We start from the raw sequence: 17,953 nt of genomic DNA, 5'->3' as shown, positions 1-17,953 counted from the left end.
AATTCACTATAAACGTAGTAAATTTTTATAAAATTACACATGTTACGATTTAAGGATACATATACTATGAACTAATGAGTCGATATAATTGGTATCAGAGCTACCTTAGTCATCGGGTTTGTCCACTTGACGATCACATCTCAAATAGGAATACCATAATAAGGAATCCTCTTATTGTCAATAAGTTTTAAACACCGTTTAGTTATATATTTAAAGAAATTTGACAATGTAGTAGAGCTACCTATTTTCAGCTTTCCATTCTTACTCATAGACTTAGGCGTGTAAACGAGCCGAGCCTGAGCTCGACTAGACTCAAGCTTGTAATTTTATCAAGCTCGGGCTTGACGTGTTTATTATTTATGAGTTTCTCTATATATGTTTTAGTTATATTTATATGCTTTGAGAAACCCTTAAATGAGCTTAAGTTTGGTTTGAGCTCGTGTAGTAACTAAAACAAGCCAAAGCTCGGCTCAAGCGCGCTCATGCGGTGCAAAATTAATACGTAGAAGTCCAAAACAGGTAAAACTTAAAAATCCAGATGGCTCGAGCTCGGGCTTGACAGCTAAAGCCCAAGCTTGAAAAGGCTAGGCTCGTTTCCATCTTTTTATCAATCTAAGCTCTAGTAGCTTGGCACGTTTGGACCCCTAATTTAGTAACACTTTAAGATATTAATGATTTAAGAAACCGGATCTATAAATTCTATTAATTAAGTTACTGTTGCCTTTCATTATGACTTTTGGAAATATCAAAACACCCAATACATAGACATTTTGGTAGGGGACCGGCCTAAATTCTGGCTTTTAAATAGTTGATCAAATGTTCTAACTTCATTGGAAAATTAGAAAAACTAGTTGTCAACCGTGTAAGATCAATGGCGGTTTCTTCTCAACACGTATCAAACGTTGAAACTGAATCATGGCTAGACATAAGTGGCAAGATCGTGATGGTCACTGGTGCATCTTCTGGCATTGACTGGGAATTATGCATCAGCTTAGCCAAATCTGGTTGCAGGATTATTGCATGCGCTCGTCGAACTGACCGCCTAAAGGTTTTGTGTGACGAAATTAATACTTTCAATACCTCAAACAAACATGATAATGAAAATGACGCCGAGAACCACCATATAGTGGCGGTGGCGGTTGAGCTTGACGTTAGTGCCGATGGTCTGACCATTGAATCATCCGTGAGAAAGGCTTGGGAAGCTTTTGGTCGTATCGATGCTTTGATCAATAACGCCGGTATTACAGGTATATTATCATTATCATCATAATTAATATATTTTTACAAAGCAAAACAATTAACCACGGATATGCTTGTCTTTTTGAATAACTTAATGTATGGTGGGTTAAGCATGACATGCACAAAGTTGGACATGTTCATATGTAAACGCATAGTTATGAGAGATATATGCGTAAAGTTAGATGCGAGATATAACACGTTAGACAAACTCATTTAACGTTACACAAATAGTATATTTACCGTTGAATGAATGCATTATAACATTACATATCTTAATTGTGTACTTAGGTTCTGCACAAAATTCACTGGATTGGTTAGAAGAAGACTGGGATAAAACCTTTAGGACAAATTTAAAAGGATCATGGTTGGTCTCAAAGTATGTTTGTCTTCAAATGCGTGCTTTTAATCAAGCAGGATCCGTAATCAATATCTCTTCAGTTTCCGGTCTTCAAAGGACATATACACACGGATCTCTTGCATACGCTTCTTCAAAATCAGCCCTTAATACTATGACAAAAGTTCGTCCTTCGTCCTCACAACTTTACAATGATCATGACGGATGCTTACAAAGCTTTAAGCATCGAAAGTTTAAATTATTATCGTTGTTATTACTATAATTATTGATATATATGACATGATCATGTAGCCTTAAAGACTTGCTCAATAATCATGTAGGTGATGGCAATGGAACTCGGGAAACACAATATAAGGGTAAACCGTATATGTCCCGGTCTTTTCAAATCTGAGATTACAAAAGGACTCATGCAAAAGAAGGGGCTAAAAGAATTGCTTTTAAAAATATTGCCATTAAGAGAATCTGGTAGTATTGACCCAGCCTTGACGTCGCTAGTTAAGTACTTAATTGACGGCTCATCGGAGTATGTAACAGGTAATATTTTCGTTGTAGATGCGGGGCTGACCTTACTAGGCGTACCACTTTACTCATCACTCTAAACTTGCTTTTTAACGTGAGTATGTTATATCATAATGGTATTGATATATCATATATGTATGGAATATGATCTTTTATTCACTAATTCCATAAATTACAATATATATATATATATATACATAATATGTTATGCTAGTTGTTTTTTTTCCTTTTGGCAAATCATGTTGTATGGAATCTTGGTTTAACGTATAGTTTCTATTACAAATGTTATATGGAATAGTAAATGATAGATGATCTGTTACAATGTTTTAACCTTCATCAACATAATCGGATGGTAGGCTAAAATACTTTCATTAAACTTTGAACTTGAAACCAAGATTTTTAGTAAACCTTCTAAACATAAAAGTGTGTGAATATTACTTGTGCTGAATTGTGCCAAGCCCCACATCGAATCTGGTTTTAAAGGCTGAAGATCAGGGTGGGTTCGAGCTCGACCTCAAAACTAAACGAGGCAGCTCGGCTCGGCTAGAGCACAAGCTTGAAGTTAAACTAGCCTAGGATCGAGCCAACACGCCGAGCCATGACCCGAGTCGAGCTTGGCTCAGTTACAAAAATGAAATCAACTTTTTTTTTTGCTAGTTTTATTCGAGTTTTTATCGAGCTCAAGCTTCAGGGCACGAGTTTTTTTGAACAACCCCAGTGTGGATACCTTTTTGTCGATGGAACCCTAATGTGGTCATTGGCCCCAACGGCAAACAAGACCCCGCCCTTGTTAATGGAAGGCTCATGTGGCCATAATATAATCCCTACCATTTCACCGCCCAAAATCCAATTTTTTTAAACAAATTGAGGAATATTTTCTCCATAGAGTGGAAGAAAGTGGAGTGAAGTGTGATGTGATGTGACGTTGATATGACACAGTTAAATGGAAACATGCTAGTGCCCACATCCCGACCTTGCTTGCAAATTCTTCTTTTCATTAATTTTATAACTGTTATGTTAGTAGATGTAACATCCCGAAATTTCAAAGTGATATTAATTATATTACTTACTAATAGAGGGAAAGTTTACTCGGGTTGTCAGGAAATAAATAATAGAGTAGGAGTTGGTATGAGTCGGGCTAGTGTTGGATTAATGGAGACGGGTTAAATGAGAATGGGCCTTAGGTCCATGGGATTTCAGGGATATAAATATCCCCTAAACCCAAAAATATCTTCATTTTCCTTACTTTCTACACACACACTCCAAAAACACACACACCATCTACACCGCCGCCGGGCCGAGGAGAGGAACGGGCAGATCCGAGAGAGAGAGAGAGAGAGCGATTAGTGTGTTAACAAGTTAAACGAGATCCAAACAAGCTCAAAAAGTCAGCCGTGCACAACTGAAGAAAGGGATTACGATTAACGGTGAACGTAACCGTGTTCAGGTGAGTTTCTAGCCCCATTCCTTGTTATGTTTTCGGGGCTGTGTGCATACTCGATGTGTTGTTAATACATTTATCCTAAGTGATAAGTGTATGTCATATGTGATATGTGTGATAGATATGAATGATTGCTTGTCGGTACGCGAACGATCTTCGGATATTGCGCGTACTGTCAGGTTAAAAAATTAAGGTACGAATATTATATACCGAAGATGTATGAATATTTCAAATGAATACTTGTCAGGGTGTGAACGATCTTCGGATATTGCACGTGTCGACAAGGGGTATGGTTGTTAAATGAATGAGGTAAAGAATGCCTAGAATGTTCTTATGTTATAATGTAAGTATGTGTATATAGGTACACGAATGGCATGTGAGTTCTACGTTCGACATAGTAAGTTAGGATGGCAATCCCTCTAGCTTCTGTCGGACATAGACTCGGCTGGTGATGGCGTAGTTAAGGACTGCGAGCCTTATACGTGAAGTAGATGATATATGTAGACGTAGATAAGGACTGCGAACCTTATACGTAATGTAGATAGGCGTCAGCGTAGGAAATGACTGTGAACCTTATACGTGCTGTATTGGTAGCATAGGGGAGGACTGCGAACCTCGTACGTGCTATGAATTAGGTTGCAACATAGGGAAGGACTGCGAACCTTGTACGTGTTGTGGATGTATTACAGCATAGGAAAGGACTGTGAACCTTATACGTGCTGTATTTGTAGCATAGGGGAGGACTGCGAACCTCGTACGTGCTATGAATTAGGTTGCAACATAGGGAAGGACTGCGAACCTTGTACGTGTTGTGGATGTGCTATGGTATAGGGAAGGACCGCGATCCTTGTACGTACCATAAACGGTGAACATAGGTAAGGACTGCGAACCTTGTACGTGTTCACGACCTTGAGTACAGGTATAGACGGTGGACTATGAACGTACTCTCGGTTTACTGAGGTTAGTGATTGTAGATGTGTATGTATGTATGGTAGCAAGTATGTATGTATGTAGAACAGAAGGGTAACTAGTGAAGTATGGATATGTATCTACAGATATGTATGTATGTGTATGTATTGTATGGCGTTCGATTAACTAGAACTCACTCAGCGTAGCTGACTTTTAGTATGCACGCAGGTGAGCTGATTATAGAGTTAGCATGAGGATGGCACATGGCATGGATTGAACGGCTGGCATCTGAAGAAAGAAGAAAAGATTTAATGTTTTGTAACAAATGATTGATGTTTTATATTCCGCGAAAAGTTTTAATGAACTCTGATTTGTAAGAACTGTGTTTATGAGTAAATCCGACGCTAAAGTAAGGCTACCGGGTGAGGGGCCTTACAAGTTGGTATCAGAGCAAAGTTCGAGAGATTTAAGCATCCTACATGCTTAGACTCGAACAGAGAATGGGATTTAATTAAGAAAGGAAAGGAGATGCCAGTCCAAGAATGCCATGTGTCGCTCAAGCAAGATCAGTAAAGGTGAATTGTATGATTAAATGATATATGTTAATGAGGAAGAAAAGATATGTGAACAACAAGGATAGGAATAAATGATTGTTTGATTTGACTAACTACTTAAGTAGAACCAGCACAAATAGACTCATAAAGGGAAGTGTATAGGACACGGAAAGCAACGTGATCAGCTAGTCACAGCTGGCCACTGTTATTACCTGTTAGCCTTGCTATCCTTGTACTAAATAGTTACTTGAGTGATGATGTTTGTGTTTTCTCTTTTAGAATACAATGGCTGGAGCTGGAGATATTGTTGGAACTGGGGGTCGCACTGGACGTCGTGGCAGGCCTCGTCTTGTCCAGCAACCCTCGGTAGAAGAAGCTTCCCACACCGAAGATGAAGGAAGCGCCGCTGGAGGAGACCAGAACAACAACGAAAAAGTTCAACTTAGCCCTGCAGTTCAAGCAGCCATTGTTCAAGCTGTAGTTGCTGCTGTGAAGAACCTGAATCCCGAAGGATCTGCTGGAAGCCGTGAACGAACTGCTGAAGGGGCGGGTGGTGATGGTAGGAAGGATGGGGAAGGAGAAAGAGGGGCCTCGAGTGAGGATAAGTATGTGAAAGTCGATGACAGGAGAAGAGGCCAAGGTGGGTGCAACTATAAGTCCTTCAAAGGATGCGACCCGCCAAAGCTGACTGGTTTGGGAGACGCAATCGCTACTCTCCAATGGATAGCCACTATGGACAAGGTTATCCGCATTAGCGAATGCCGTCCCGACCAAGCTGTGGGTTATGCTACTCAGTCATTTGAGGAAGAAGCTATGTATTGGTGGGAAGGTGTGGAGCAGAGAAAGACTAGGGATGAGATCAAGGCGTTGAGATGGGACGATCTGAAGGAGTTGGTGATGAAAAAGTTCTGCGCAGATGCCGAGGTTGAAAGGACGGAGATGAATTTCCTGAATTTAAAGGCCGGTATGATGACGCATCGTGAGTATACTACTGAATTCAACCGACTATCTAGGTTGGTGCCTGATATGGTTGACACTAAGGTCAAAAGAATCAAATGTTATGTGAGGGGATTGCCACAAAAAGTCCGCATGCTGGTCAGGCAAATAAACCTGCTACTTTTGACTCTGCTGTTGAACTTGCAGAAGTGGTTTATGCTGACCTGGCTGAGGACGATGTGGTGGTGGGGGAAAAGAAGGAGAAGAAATGGGCTACCTCTGCTAAGCGGTCTGGCGAGATGGTGACAACAACTGATGAGAGGAAGGCCAAGGTTGGGAACAAGGATGCGTGTAAGACGTGTGGGCGAGTGCACCCGGGGGAATGCAGGATTAGGACAGACAGGTGCTATCGGTGCGGAAAGGGTGGACATTACTCTCGAGACTGCCCTGATCGTCCAAAGTGCTACAAATGCGGAAAAGCTGACCACATGGCTAGGGATTGCAAGGAATCAGGGGCGGGAGGTGCGGAAAGATAAAGATTTGGGGAAACTGCAGAGAGGAATGCTTGATGAAGGAATAATTGTTCATGCAATGGTTTAATTAAGTTGCTTTTGCTTAAGGACTTGTTGTGTGTTAAGGTTTAAAACTTATGGATATCAGTGACGTGTAATATATTGAGTAGGTTATGAATGATTATTATGTTATGATGAAATGTTGTTTTAGACAATAGTGTTAAATGTACTAATCGAAGCCTTGGAGGTATGAGATGAGTTGTGGTACATCGAGGGTCTCATGGACAAGCTACCTTAAATAGCTAAAACACATGACCACCATTCGATGACTGCAAAGTCGAAAGTAAGAAGGATAACTCAGAAAGCGAAGGCGATTCAATAAAGCGTGTAAATATAAGAAGTTTTCCTTTTATAGGGAATAAGTTAGGTTTCGGGGACGAAACCTCTTTAAGGAGGGAAGACTTGTAACATCCCGAAATTTCAAAGTGATATTAATTATATTACTTACTAATAGAGGGAAAGTTTACTCGGGTTGTCAGGAAATAAATAATAGAGTAGGAGTTGGTATGAGTCGGGCTAGTGTTGGATTAATGGAGACGGGTTAAATGAGAATGGGCCTTAGGTCCATGGGATTTCAGGGATATAAATATCCCCTAAACCCAAAAATATCTTCATTTTCCTTACTTTCTACACACACACTCCAAAAACACACACACCATCTACACCGCCGCCGGGCCGAGGAGAGGAACGGGCAGATCCGAGAGAGAGAGAGAGAGAGAGCGATTAGTGTGTTAACAAGTTAAACGAGATCCAAACAAGCTCAAAAAGTCAGCCGTGCACAACTGAAGAAAGGGATTACGATTAACGGTGAACGTAACCGTGTTCAGGTGAGTTTCTAGCCCCATTCCTTGTTATGTTTTCGGGGCTGTGTGCATACTCGATGTGTTGTTAATACATTTATCCTAAGTGATAAGTGTATGTCATATGTGATATGTGTGATAGATATGAATGATTGCTTGTCGGTACGCGAACGATCTTCGGATATTGCGCGTACTGTCAGGTTAAAAAATAAAGGTACGAATATTATATACCGAAGATGTATGAATATTTCAAATGAATACTTGTCAGGGTGTGAACGATCTTCGGATATTGCACGTGTCGACAAGGGGTATGGTTGTTAAATGAATGAGGTAAAGAATGCCTAGAATGTTCTTATGTTATAATGTAAGTATGTGTATATAGGTACACAAATGGCATGTGAGTTCTACGTTCGACATAGTAAGTTAGGATGGCAAATCCCTCTAGCTTCTGTCGGACATAGACTCGGCTGGTGATGGCGTAGTTAAGGACTGCGAGCCTTATACGTGAAGTTGATGATATATGTAGACGTAGATAAGGACTGCGAACCTTATACGTAATGTAGATAGGCGTCAGCGTAGGAAAGGACTGTGAACCTTATACGTGCTGTATTGGTAGCATAGGGGAGGACTGCGAACCTCGTACGTGCTATGAATTAGGTTGCAACATAGGGAAGGACTGCGAACCTTGTACGTGTTGTGGATGTATTACAGCATAGGAAAGGACTGTGAACCTTATACGTGCTGTATTTGTAGCATAGGGGAGGACTGCGAACCTCGTACGTGCTATGAATTAGGTTGCAACATAGGGAAGGACTGCGAACCTTGTACGTGTTGTGGATGTGCTATGGTATAGGGAAGGACCGCGATCCTTGTACGTACCATAAATGGTGAACATAGGTAAGGACTGCGAACCTTGTACGTGTTCACGACCTTGAGTATAGGTATAGACGGTGGACTATGAACGTACTCTCGGTTTACTGAGGTTAGTGATTGTAGATGTGTATGTATGTATGGTAGCAAGTATGTATGTAGAACAGAAGGGTAACTAGTGAAGTATGGATATGTATCTACGGATATGTATGTATGTGTATGTATTGTATGGCGTTCGATTAACTAGAACTCACTCAGCGTAGCTGACTTTTAGTATGCACGCAGGTGAGCTGATTATAGAGTTAGCATGAGGATGGCACATGGCATGGATTGAACGGCTGGCATCTGAAGAAAGAAGAAAAGATTTAGTGTTTTGTAACAAATGATTGATGTTTTATATTCCGCGAAAAGTTTTAATGAACTCTGATTTGTAAGAACTGTGTTTATGAGTAAATCCGACGCTAAAGTAAGGCTACCGGGTGAGGGGCCTTACAGTAGAAGTCGCCAAGTCCCTACTGATTTAAAGTTACGTCTTTATCATTTATATTTATAGTGTTTGTGTTATTGATTTCGATCAGAATTTTTTGTGTATACTAGACATGAATATGCCTTTATTGGTTAACGATATAAGTAAATTCATACGATTAATATGAGTTTTTATGTGCACTGGCACACCTCATATTTTTGCTCAATGATGTTTCATTTTTTCGGGCCGGTCATTGTTCGGGTTGGGTTGAGGCAAAGTCTCATTTAAGTGCTTCATTGTGATAAATATTCGGCTTCATACATGAGCGACAAATCTAACTTTTATTCCAACCATGATATCCATCGCTAACAAATGCATCTTTTTAACCGTTTTCCAATGAACAAGTAACAAACCAAGCAAAATACTTTATCCGTCTTTACACTATACTCCAACCAATATTTAGCTCGTTAAACCAATCGGGATTAAATGATCGTAATCTACCACTAACTTCTCCCTTATGGCTATACTCTTTGTAGCAAGTTTAATTTGTAATCTTGTGAACTTTGGTTGAAATTTACAAGAGATTAATGGTTCCATGTCCAACCTGATATTAGTTGCTTAGGAATGCTATCAAGTAACTTATTGTTTCTTCTAATTATTTAATCTTTAAAGTGTTTCATGGAGATTATATTTGCTAACCTTTCTTGCTATGCATGCTTCTTTTGCATTTACATCTGCATCACATCTTGTTTATAGCTAGTGTGATAATTGTTATTTAAAAAACCCTAACCGGTATTGAAGTAAGAAAAAGAAAAAAAGAACGGATTGAATGAGGCTTGAACCAATATGAACTTTTAGCTGTAGTTGTAAAATAAAGTATTTACTACAACAACAAAGTTAAATATTCATAAAATGGGTTCCATCGATTAATTATTATAGGGTCTACGAAAAATTTAATATACACCTCTGAGAAATTTTTAAAAAACATTGGGTCCTAGCACCCGGATCCACCCGTATCTATGTGCTTAAATCATGTCTACTCTATTGATCTCATCTGTTACAAATTAAACATATATGACTGCAGAGTCACGCGATCATGTGATAATTGTTTATGATCACTTATTGTAGTTTAACTCTACCCATTCATCATAGATTAATAACACAGTTATCGGTTTCAACTTTACCCATCACTTGTATCAATCATAGCTATTGCTATGTTGCTTTCTTGTATAGTTAACTAAGCCAGGTTATATAACCTGCTGCTTGTTTCTTATCTCGTGTTTTTATATGCCCTTTTGTTCCTCTTTTATAAATGGCAAATATCTTTTACTTTCTAGACTCCTACCGGTCCTTTGTGTTTTTTAAACAAATAATATTAGTTTAATTCAAACCAATTAAATCTTTTTGTGTTTTTCAAGGTGAACAATAAATTGCCTGTTTAGACTGTCCACTATGGCGTCGCTATATCACCACCACGTCATCGCCACGTAGGTTTGAATCAGTTATCAGTCACCACTGCCAATGGCCGTTTCTACTGAACCATGGCGAGATTTGAGCGGTACGATCGTGATGGTTACCGGCGCATCTTCCGGTATCGGCTGGGAGTTCTGCATCGATTTAGCCAAATCCGGTTGCAGGATCGTTGCCGCTGCACGTCGAATCGATCGCCTCAAGGCTCTGTGTGATGAAATTAACAGTTTAGCCAAATCCGAAAACGACGGCGTATTGGCTGTGGCGGTTGAGCTTGACGTCAGCGCGGACGGTCCGGTAATTGAGGCGTCCGTGGTGAAGGCGTGGGACGCGTTTGGACGTGTTGATGCTTTAATCAACAACGCCGGTATTAGAGGTAACAATTTGTTTATTATTTATTTATTTATTTATTAGTTGGTTTATATATACTTTCATTTATTTTTAGAAAAACCTTAAGGAGCCTAAATTTGGATGCTGTTATTATTAAACTTTAGTTCGAAGAGTCGTTTTTTCAAGCTCGAGCTCAGCTAGTTTATTAAATACTAATCAGTTTTTATATATAGTGAGAAAAACCTTAAACGAACCAAAGCTCTGGTTGAGCTCCACTGAAACTGAAAACCGGAATTTGGTTTTTACAAAATCATCCACCGAAATCGGTTCGGTTTTCAGCTCGGTTAATAACCAAAACCAAACTCGGGTTAAAATTTTTTGCTTAGAAATACATGAAACGAAGGTAACATGAAATGAAGATATAAATACATGACATGGGGGTATAGAACCTATAAATATATGAAAACATGAATGGTTCGGTTAATTTTGGTTAACTGAGGGTACACAAAAATGCTGATGAATGATTTTCTACTAATTCGGTTTTCGGTTAATTCAATTTTAATTAATTTCGGTTCAGTTTCGTCGGTTTTTGGTTCGGTTTCTGTTAACAGTTCGGTTATTGCTCACCCTTACTTAGCTGTGCAATACATAGAAGTCCAAAATAATTAAAACTTAAAAAATACCTAGGCTCGTGAAGACTCGATGAGCGTAAACAATCTTCCAATACAAGGCTCAAGCTCGGGCTCGATAACCAAACAAGCTTTATTTGAGGCTTGGCTCGGGCTTGTGCTTGATAAGGCTCGGCTCCATTCGAGCTTTTAATCAATCCAATCTTCAGTAGCTCACGAGCGGCTCCGCTCGTTTCAATCCTAGTTTTGACGGTAATTTTGGTCCTGCAAATTGCAAATTGTTTCATAGGTGAGATGAAATCTGGAAACATTTTAAGTTAATATTATACTAATTTACTGATGCTGCATTTTGAAATCAGGTCCTGTGCAGAATCCGTTGAGTTTGTCAGAAGAGGACTGGGATAAAACATTTGGTACAAATTTAAATGGATCATGGTTGGTATCAAAGTATGTTGGCCTCAAAATGGTCGCGTCTAAACAAGGAGGATCGATTATTAATATTTCTTCAACTGCTGGTCTTAATCGCGGCCATCTACCTGGTGCTCTTGCATATGCTTCTTCAAAATCAGCCTTGAATACCATGACAAAGGTAAATCAAACAAATTTGAGTTATAAAATTTTAGTGCATTCGTATGATTATGAAAAAAAAAAGAAAAGAAAAGAAAAACAGATGAATTCAGGGATATACAAATGCTTATAACCTCTTAAAAGTTTCTAATTTGACACTTAGATGATAATTTTTTACCATTTTTAACAGATTGTTTCATTCTTGAAATGCATGAAGTAGTTTGACTTATAAGGTCAAATAGATTAGTTTGGACTTATGAGGTCAAGTAGATTAGTTTGACTTTTGAGGTCAAATGGACTACTTTTGAAATTTGCATCAATTGATTAGATATATGGTACCAGAGCACTGCTTAATTGAGTAGATTTTTGAACAAGTAATCACAAATTAAATGATGCTTGTTTAAAAAATGCTACTAATTATATAAGGCTGAAAATATGTGCATTTGGCCTCAAGAGTCAAATATTACTTTCTTGTATGTATTTTCCATTGATACCTCTTGATGGGTGCTTACAAAAGCTTTGATTTCAAATCTTTTTGTTGTGACGATTAAAACACACAGATTTGAGTTAAAAAAAACAGATCAATTCAGTTGGCACAAAGTTGCCTAAAGTGTATTTAAATGCTTACAAGCTTTTAAAACGGCACTAATTTGAAAATTAGATAATAACTTGTATCTTTAACAGATTGGAAATGCATGATGTTGTTTAAACTTTGACCTTTGAAATAGACTACTTTTGAAATTAGAAAATTGATTGGATTCACATTAAGTTCTGCTTAATTACATGCATTTTGTAATAAATGACCAAAAACTGAACGATGCGGGTTTAACAAACTTGACTGACTTCATATAAGGTGAAATTTTTTTGCATTTGACCTCAAAAGTCAAAATTTAACATTCTAGCATGTTGTCCATGTATACCTCTCGATGGGTGCTTACAAAAGCATTAAATCTAAAATCTTTAAGATTGTTGTGGTGATCAACATGAATGCTGCCTTATGATTTTGGCTTTTATATTTGACTCGCTTGGTTATGCATTCAGGTAATGGCAATGGAGCTTGGAAAACACAAAATTAGAGTGAATTCAATAAGTCCCGGGATTTTCAAATCTGAAATTACAGAGGAACTTCTGCAGAAGAAATGGTTCGAAAACGTGGTTTCAAAAACTATGCCTTTAAAAGAATTGGGTGTTACTGACCCGGGGTTGACTTCATTGGTCAAATACCTAATTCATGGTTCATCAGATTATGTGACAGGTAACATATTTATCGTAGATTCAGGGTACACTTTGCCAGGTGTACCGATTTTTTCGTCACTTTGAACTTAAAGTGGTATGATTTAAGTTTGTCTTGTAAAGTGATGATATATTGTGATAAAACATGACTTCAACAAGGTTATTCGCTTTTTCTATCATTTATGGATTTACTTTGGGTTCTCAAAATGGTTGAGCCGCCTTCGGTTATTTGATATGTGAATCGTTTGTAACTCAAGTTGATGAGTCAATAAGGGTGCCAAGATCCACTAAATAGCAATGGATTTCCAAAAAAAATTTCGCAACAAAGCAATCTACCAATTTCTTTATCGTTCATGCTTGTATAGAAAGGTCTTTTCATTTATGATTCTCATAGACTGAACGTTAACCCTTTCTGAAAGAAGTTTGTTCCAAATGACATCTTTGAACTCTCGGCCAAGAGTTTTCGATTATGAGTAGCTTCAAGACGACTCAATCAAGCAAACCCAATAATTGTGTTTGATTAAAAACCAATTTCAACATTTAATTAGTTGAAATTGTTGATTCAAAATAACGACTTTGAACCGTAGATCTAATAACAAACATTCAAACGAGTTTGATATGGTTCGGTTTTGAACGAAATATGACCAAAACCAATTCGTAATTTTGGTTTAAAAAAAGTAATTTATTTGAATCAATGATTTCTATTCCATTTATTTTTATTTTTTATTTTTATTTTTTGGATTCATTGTTGTTTCCTCACACCTAACCTTCAATAGCACTATTCCACTAAATATAATTGTATTGCATTTAATACTGACTTTTGTGAAACTTCTCAACACATGGTTAACACCTCTAAATTATATCCTTTAAATGGTAGACTTTATGTTATTTGTTATACACAATTTTTATAATTTGCTAACGACATAGTAAGATCAATGTCGGGTTCTTCTCAACATGTATCAACCTTTGAACCCGAACCATGGCCAGACCTCAAAGGCAAGATCGTGATGGTTACCGGCGCATCTTCGGGTATCGGCCGGGAGTTTTGTATCGACTTAGCCAAATCTGGTTGCAAGATCATTGCATCCGCTAGACGAATTCAAGGCTCTTTGTGATGAAATTAACAATTTGGACATCGCTTATGGAGACCACGTGTTGGCGGTTGCAGTGGAGCTTGACGTTAGTGCTGATGGTCCAACCATTGAAGCATGTGTAAGAAAGGCTTGGAAAGCTTTTGGCCATATCAATGCTTTGATCAACAACGCCGGTATTACAGGTATATTTAGTCATCGTCTATTGTTAAAATTGACATGAAAGATCACTACATAGTAAGATGCTACATTTTTTTGTTACACATATTTCAAGTTGTATAACCACATATCTTATAACCTTTTTATAACTTTTTTATGTTTTATAAAATCAACTATATATATGTATGTGTTGATTTAACTTAGCTTACTTCTTTGATGTTACATGTGTATTTAGGTCCTATAGATAACTCATTGAATTTGTCTGAAAAAGATTGGGATAAAACCTTTAAGACAAATTTAAAAGGTTCATGGTTGGTGTCAAAAGTATGTCGGCCTTCATATGCGTGCTTTTAACCAAGCAGGATCAATAATCAACATCTCTTCAATATCCTGTCTTCAACGTACATACACACAAGGATCTCTTGCATATGCTTCTTCAAAATCGGCACTTAATACTTTGACAAAAGTTCGTCCTTTGTCCTCACAACTTTACAATCATTGTAATAGATGATTGCATAGCTTTAAACATCGAAAGTGTGAATAATAATAATAATAATAATAATAATAATAATAATAATAATAATAATAATAATAATTTATATTTATTATTATTAATATGCTTGATGTGGGCATGTGACCGCAAGGCTTGGCTTTATTTTATTTCGTGACTTTGTTCAATAATCAATGTAGGTGATGGCAATGGAACTCGGAAAACACAAATAAAGGTAAATTCTATATGTCCATGTCTTTTTAAATCAGAGATTACAGAGGAACTCATGGAAAAGAAGTGGCTTAAAAATGTGGTTACAAATATAGTACCACTAAGAGATCTTGGCACTATTGACCCACCCTTGACGTCGTTGGTTAGGTACTTAATCTCTAGCTCATATGGTTACGTGACAGGTAATATGTTTATTGTAGATGCAGGAATGACCGTCTCAGGTGTACCTATTTTTTCATCACTTTAAACTTACACTTTGTTGTATGAGTATGTTACAGAGCATGTTGGTACCGATATGTATATTGAATAAGACATTTTATAGACTTCCTCAAATAACAATAAACATGAAATACATATTACATGCTAGTTTTTTTCATACACAACATGTACTTTATGTTAACATTTATGCTATAAGTAGAAATATATTTGACATTATGCAAATTTTTGGTAGCATGGTCAAGGTGGTCCTTTGATTTTTCTATGTAAAAACCGAGCCTATATTTTTCGTTTTTAGGAAAACCTTAGTAATTATAAGCAGTTAAATAAAATATAAGTATACTACTTTATGTTGAACCCTAACGTAAGCTGAATGTGTGGTAAAAGTCTACCTAATCCGCCTATGATTAAAAATGTCACTTCATCTTTAAGAGTGCGGCCTCTTGAATCTTGATATATTTAGGTTGAAATAGCATCAATTATGTCACCAAACCACCTAAATGTGGTTTAGAAAACTTCTTTTAGACAAGTAATAATGGTACTAAGTTCCATGATTTCGAAAAGCTCCTTTGCAACATAACAGTTTCTTGATCATTGTCACGACAACGGGCAACTCCACACAATAGTAGCGCCGCCAAGTTTAAGTCAAAATTCACTTGTGCTCTAAAGTCACTCAACTTATATTAGGAGATTTAATCTTTTTAAATTCTTCATATGTTAAAAAAATTTCAAATTAAGACAACGGAACACATGAATCATAGTTACTATTATTGATTTTCTTTCCCAAGTTAATTTAATATAATCAATTATGAAACTTGATGAATTTTTTTCTTCACTATCATCTAATATTTCAAATATGTTTTATGTTTAATTTAAAAAAATTAAACATTTATAGGGTGTGCACGGTTTTGTTTGGGTCATTTTGGGCTGAAATTGAACTAAAAACCAAAACCTCGATTTTTCAAAACCGTTAGCTTTGTTTTTTTCGGTTTTGCCATTTAAGCTTAAAAATTTTTGGGAAAAAAAAACTCCAAAATAATGAACTTGAGCCGAAATCATTTTTGTTTACTAATAACTAATTGATTACTGTAGATCCGGCTTAAATATTCGATCCGGTTTTTAATACAAGCAAAACCAAAACCAAAACCAAAACCAAAACCGAACAGAGAATGAAACAAAGCTCATTAACGTTTCATATGTTTAATAAGACACAATTATGCATTATAAAGTTACCAACTAACAGCGGACATACAAATAGTTATCTTCCCCTGGTGTTGGTCTTGTCCTCCTTAAATGGTTGAGTAGCTGGATCAGCAAGACTAGGTAATCTCGAAACACTCCCTTTACTTCCTCTTCTTGCATTCGGTCCCAGTTCTTCAATCATGTACTTCCATCCGTCAATCGGTCTCCTTCGACTGAATATATGTTGCTTTATAAAACTAGCTATCTGCAAAACAACACACAACTGTCGTCAAAAACAACTTCTTTTCTCCAAACAAAACACAATATTAATTAATATATATAGGACGACCTGAAATTTGGAGAAAGCGATGCGACGCTCGTACTCTTGAACAAGAATGTCTTCTTCTCTTTGAGACATTTCCCATATGTTTCCTCCATCTTCGGCTGCTGTCGTTTCCCATCCATCGGGCTTATTTTTCAAGTCCTTTGACTGAATGGTTCCAGACTCAAAAATCTCGGAAGCGGTGTCAAGAAACCTGTCAAGATGATCATCGATAGAATGAGCCAGTTTAGCCTCTTCCATCTTCTCAATCTCCTTAACCCATAAACCGGCGTGAAGCCTTTGTTTGTCAACTCTGTAATCCCTCTTTGCATTCTCCAGTGAAATCCCTTCTTCTTTTAACTTCACGAGTCTTTCTTCCTCTTCTTCTCTCTTGCTTTTCTTTCTCCTTTGTTCCCAGTTATCAGTCATATCTTCGACAAATGCTTTTGTATCCGCATCCAGATTATCCTGTGAAATAGAAAAATTGACATCTGTTTCCCATGGTGCTCGGTTTTTGGCTGATAAATCTTCAGGGAGCCAGGCTGTTTCCCACGCGTCGTTCCATTCACTCGACTTGCTTGATAGCAGCCTCCTTGTCACGGAGGAGATTTTTGTTGATTGGTGCTTCACTAGACAAGAAAAACCAAACATGTTCCTCATCTCCTGCAATCAAATCGACAATGCAAGTGAATATTACAAATCCAAAATTAATGATCCAACACTAGTTTTTTTAGATGTTAAATGCAAAAAATAAAATAATAATATCCAAATTTACTGAATATTAAGATTTCCTAAGGCCCGATGATGGAATTAATTCCAAAATCTCGTACAGAAGCCAAAATCGAATTGCAGCAAAGAAAACAAATACGTTCCACCATAAATTCATTGACTTTTTAAAATTAAATTTAATTCTATATTTTTTGTTATAAAATTAGTGCATATATTATTGTTGTCACAATAAGTCACTTACAGCTACACAAACTCATTTGTAGTTGATTAGATTGGTGGAATTAAAATGGAAAATATAAATCAGGTAAGCAATATAAAACAAAAAAATAAAACAAAGTATGAAGTGATGATCCGAGGTCAATATTGATATAACTGCAAATCCAATGAGTAAAACATAAACAGTGAGAATGCCAATGCCATACCATCACTAGGTTTAAAATCGAATGGTAATGTATGTATGTACCTTTGTTTAAGGAACAGATACCAACTGTCTAATTCAATTCACAAGTTCAAAGTTAGCATGCCCGAATTAAAACCCGATACCCAATTTTTAGCAGTTAATTTAATGTTTTTTTTATTTACATATTGATTTGTACTATTGTTTACTAATAAAAAAGACTCACATTCGCATATTTTTTAATCT

The 17,953-nt window shown here is 37.1% G+C and overlaps 3 protein-coding genes and 1 pseudogene across 4 annotated transcripts; 3 read left to right on the top strand and 1 right to left on the bottom strand.

Moving 5' to 3' along the window:
- Nucleotides 1–790: 790 nt before the first annotated feature.
- LOC143553094 (uncharacterized) lies at nt 791–2,193 on the top strand. The gene is made up of 3 exons (XM_077043154.1): nt 791–1,247; nt 1,528–1,757; nt 1,915–2,193. The coding sequence occupies exons 1-3, from the start codon at nt 872–874 to the stop codon at nt 2,191–2,193; spliced, it is 885 nt and encodes a 294-aa protein (XP_076899269.1). The 5' UTR covers nt 791–871.
- A 7,983-nt stretch (nt 2,194–10,176) lies between these two features.
- LOC143553093 (uncharacterized) lies at nt 10,177–13,217 on the top strand. The gene is made up of 3 exons (XM_077043153.1): nt 10,177–10,507; nt 11,450–11,679; nt 12,699–13,217. The coding sequence occupies exons 1-3, from the start codon at nt 10,183–10,185 to the stop codon at nt 12,975–12,977; spliced, it is 834 nt and encodes a 277-aa protein (XP_076899268.1). The 5' UTR covers nt 10,177–10,182; the 3' UTR covers nt 12,978–13,217.
- A 581-nt stretch (nt 13,218–13,798) lies between these two features.
- Nucleotides 13,799–15,279, top strand: LOC143553092 (uncharacterized; annotated as a pseudogene). Its single transcript, XR_013138770.1, has 3 exons — nt 13,799–14,166; nt 14,376–14,606; nt 14,831–15,279. The product of XR_013138770.1 is annotated as an uncharacterized LOC143553092 (transcript).
- Nucleotides 15,280–16,231: 952 nt separating this feature from the next.
- LOC143553091 (protein GAMETE CELL DEFECTIVE 1, mitochondrial-like) lies at nt 16,232–17,261 on the bottom strand. Its single transcript, XM_077043151.1, has 2 exons — nt 16,609–17,261; nt 16,232–16,524 (listed from the first exon to the last, which is right to left on the bottom strand). Exons 1-2 carry the CDS (start codon nt 17,239–17,241, stop codon nt 16,336–16,338), a joined length of 822 nt encoding a protein of 273 aa, XP_076899266.1. The 5' UTR covers nt 17,242–17,261; the 3' UTR covers nt 16,232–16,335.
- Between the last annotated feature and the right edge of the window lie 692 nt (nt 17,262–17,953).

This window comes from Bidens hawaiensis, unplaced genomic scaffold (assembly GCF_021521415.1).
Source record: "Bidens hawaiensis isolate Kalapana, Puna unplaced genomic scaffold, B.hawaiensis_p1.1 tig00017143_1, whole genome shotgun sequence".
In the NCBI taxonomy this organism is placed as follows: Eukaryota; Viridiplantae; Streptophyta; class Magnoliopsida; order Asterales; family Asteraceae; genus Bidens; species Bidens hawaiensis.
This window is presented reverse-complemented; position numbering and strand designations above follow the sequence as displayed.

Coding starts and splice junctions, on each gene's coding strand:
- LOC143553094 (XM_077043154.1), top strand. CDS start 872: ATGGCGGTTTCTTCTCAACACGTATCAAACGTTGAAACTGAATCATGG. Junction 1,248..1,527: donor CAATAACGCCGGTATTACAG/GTATATTATCAT, acceptor TTGTGTACTTAG/GTTCTGCACAAAATTCACTG. Junction 1,758..1,914: donor CCCTTAATACTATGACAAAA/GTTCGTCCTTCG, acceptor ATAATCATGTAG/GTGATGGCAATGGAACTCGG.
- LOC143553093 (XM_077043153.1), top strand. CDS start 10,183: ATGGCCGTTTCTACTGAACCATGGCGAGATTTGAGCGGTACGATCGTG. Junction 10,508..11,449: donor CAACAACGCCGGTATTAGAG/GTAACAATTTGT, acceptor TTTTGAAATCAG/GTCCTGTGCAGAATCCGTTG. Junction 11,680..12,698: donor CCTTGAATACCATGACAAAG/GTAAATCAAACA, acceptor TTATGCATTCAG/GTAATGGCAATGGAGCTTGG.
- LOC143553091 (XM_077043151.1), bottom strand. CDS start 17,241: ATGAGGAACATGTTTGGTTTTTCTTGTCTAGTGAAGCACCAATCAACA. Junction 16,525..16,608: donor TCGCTTTCTCCAAATTTCAG/GTCGTCCTATAT, acceptor GTTGTTTTGCAG/ATAGCTAGTTTTATAAAGCA.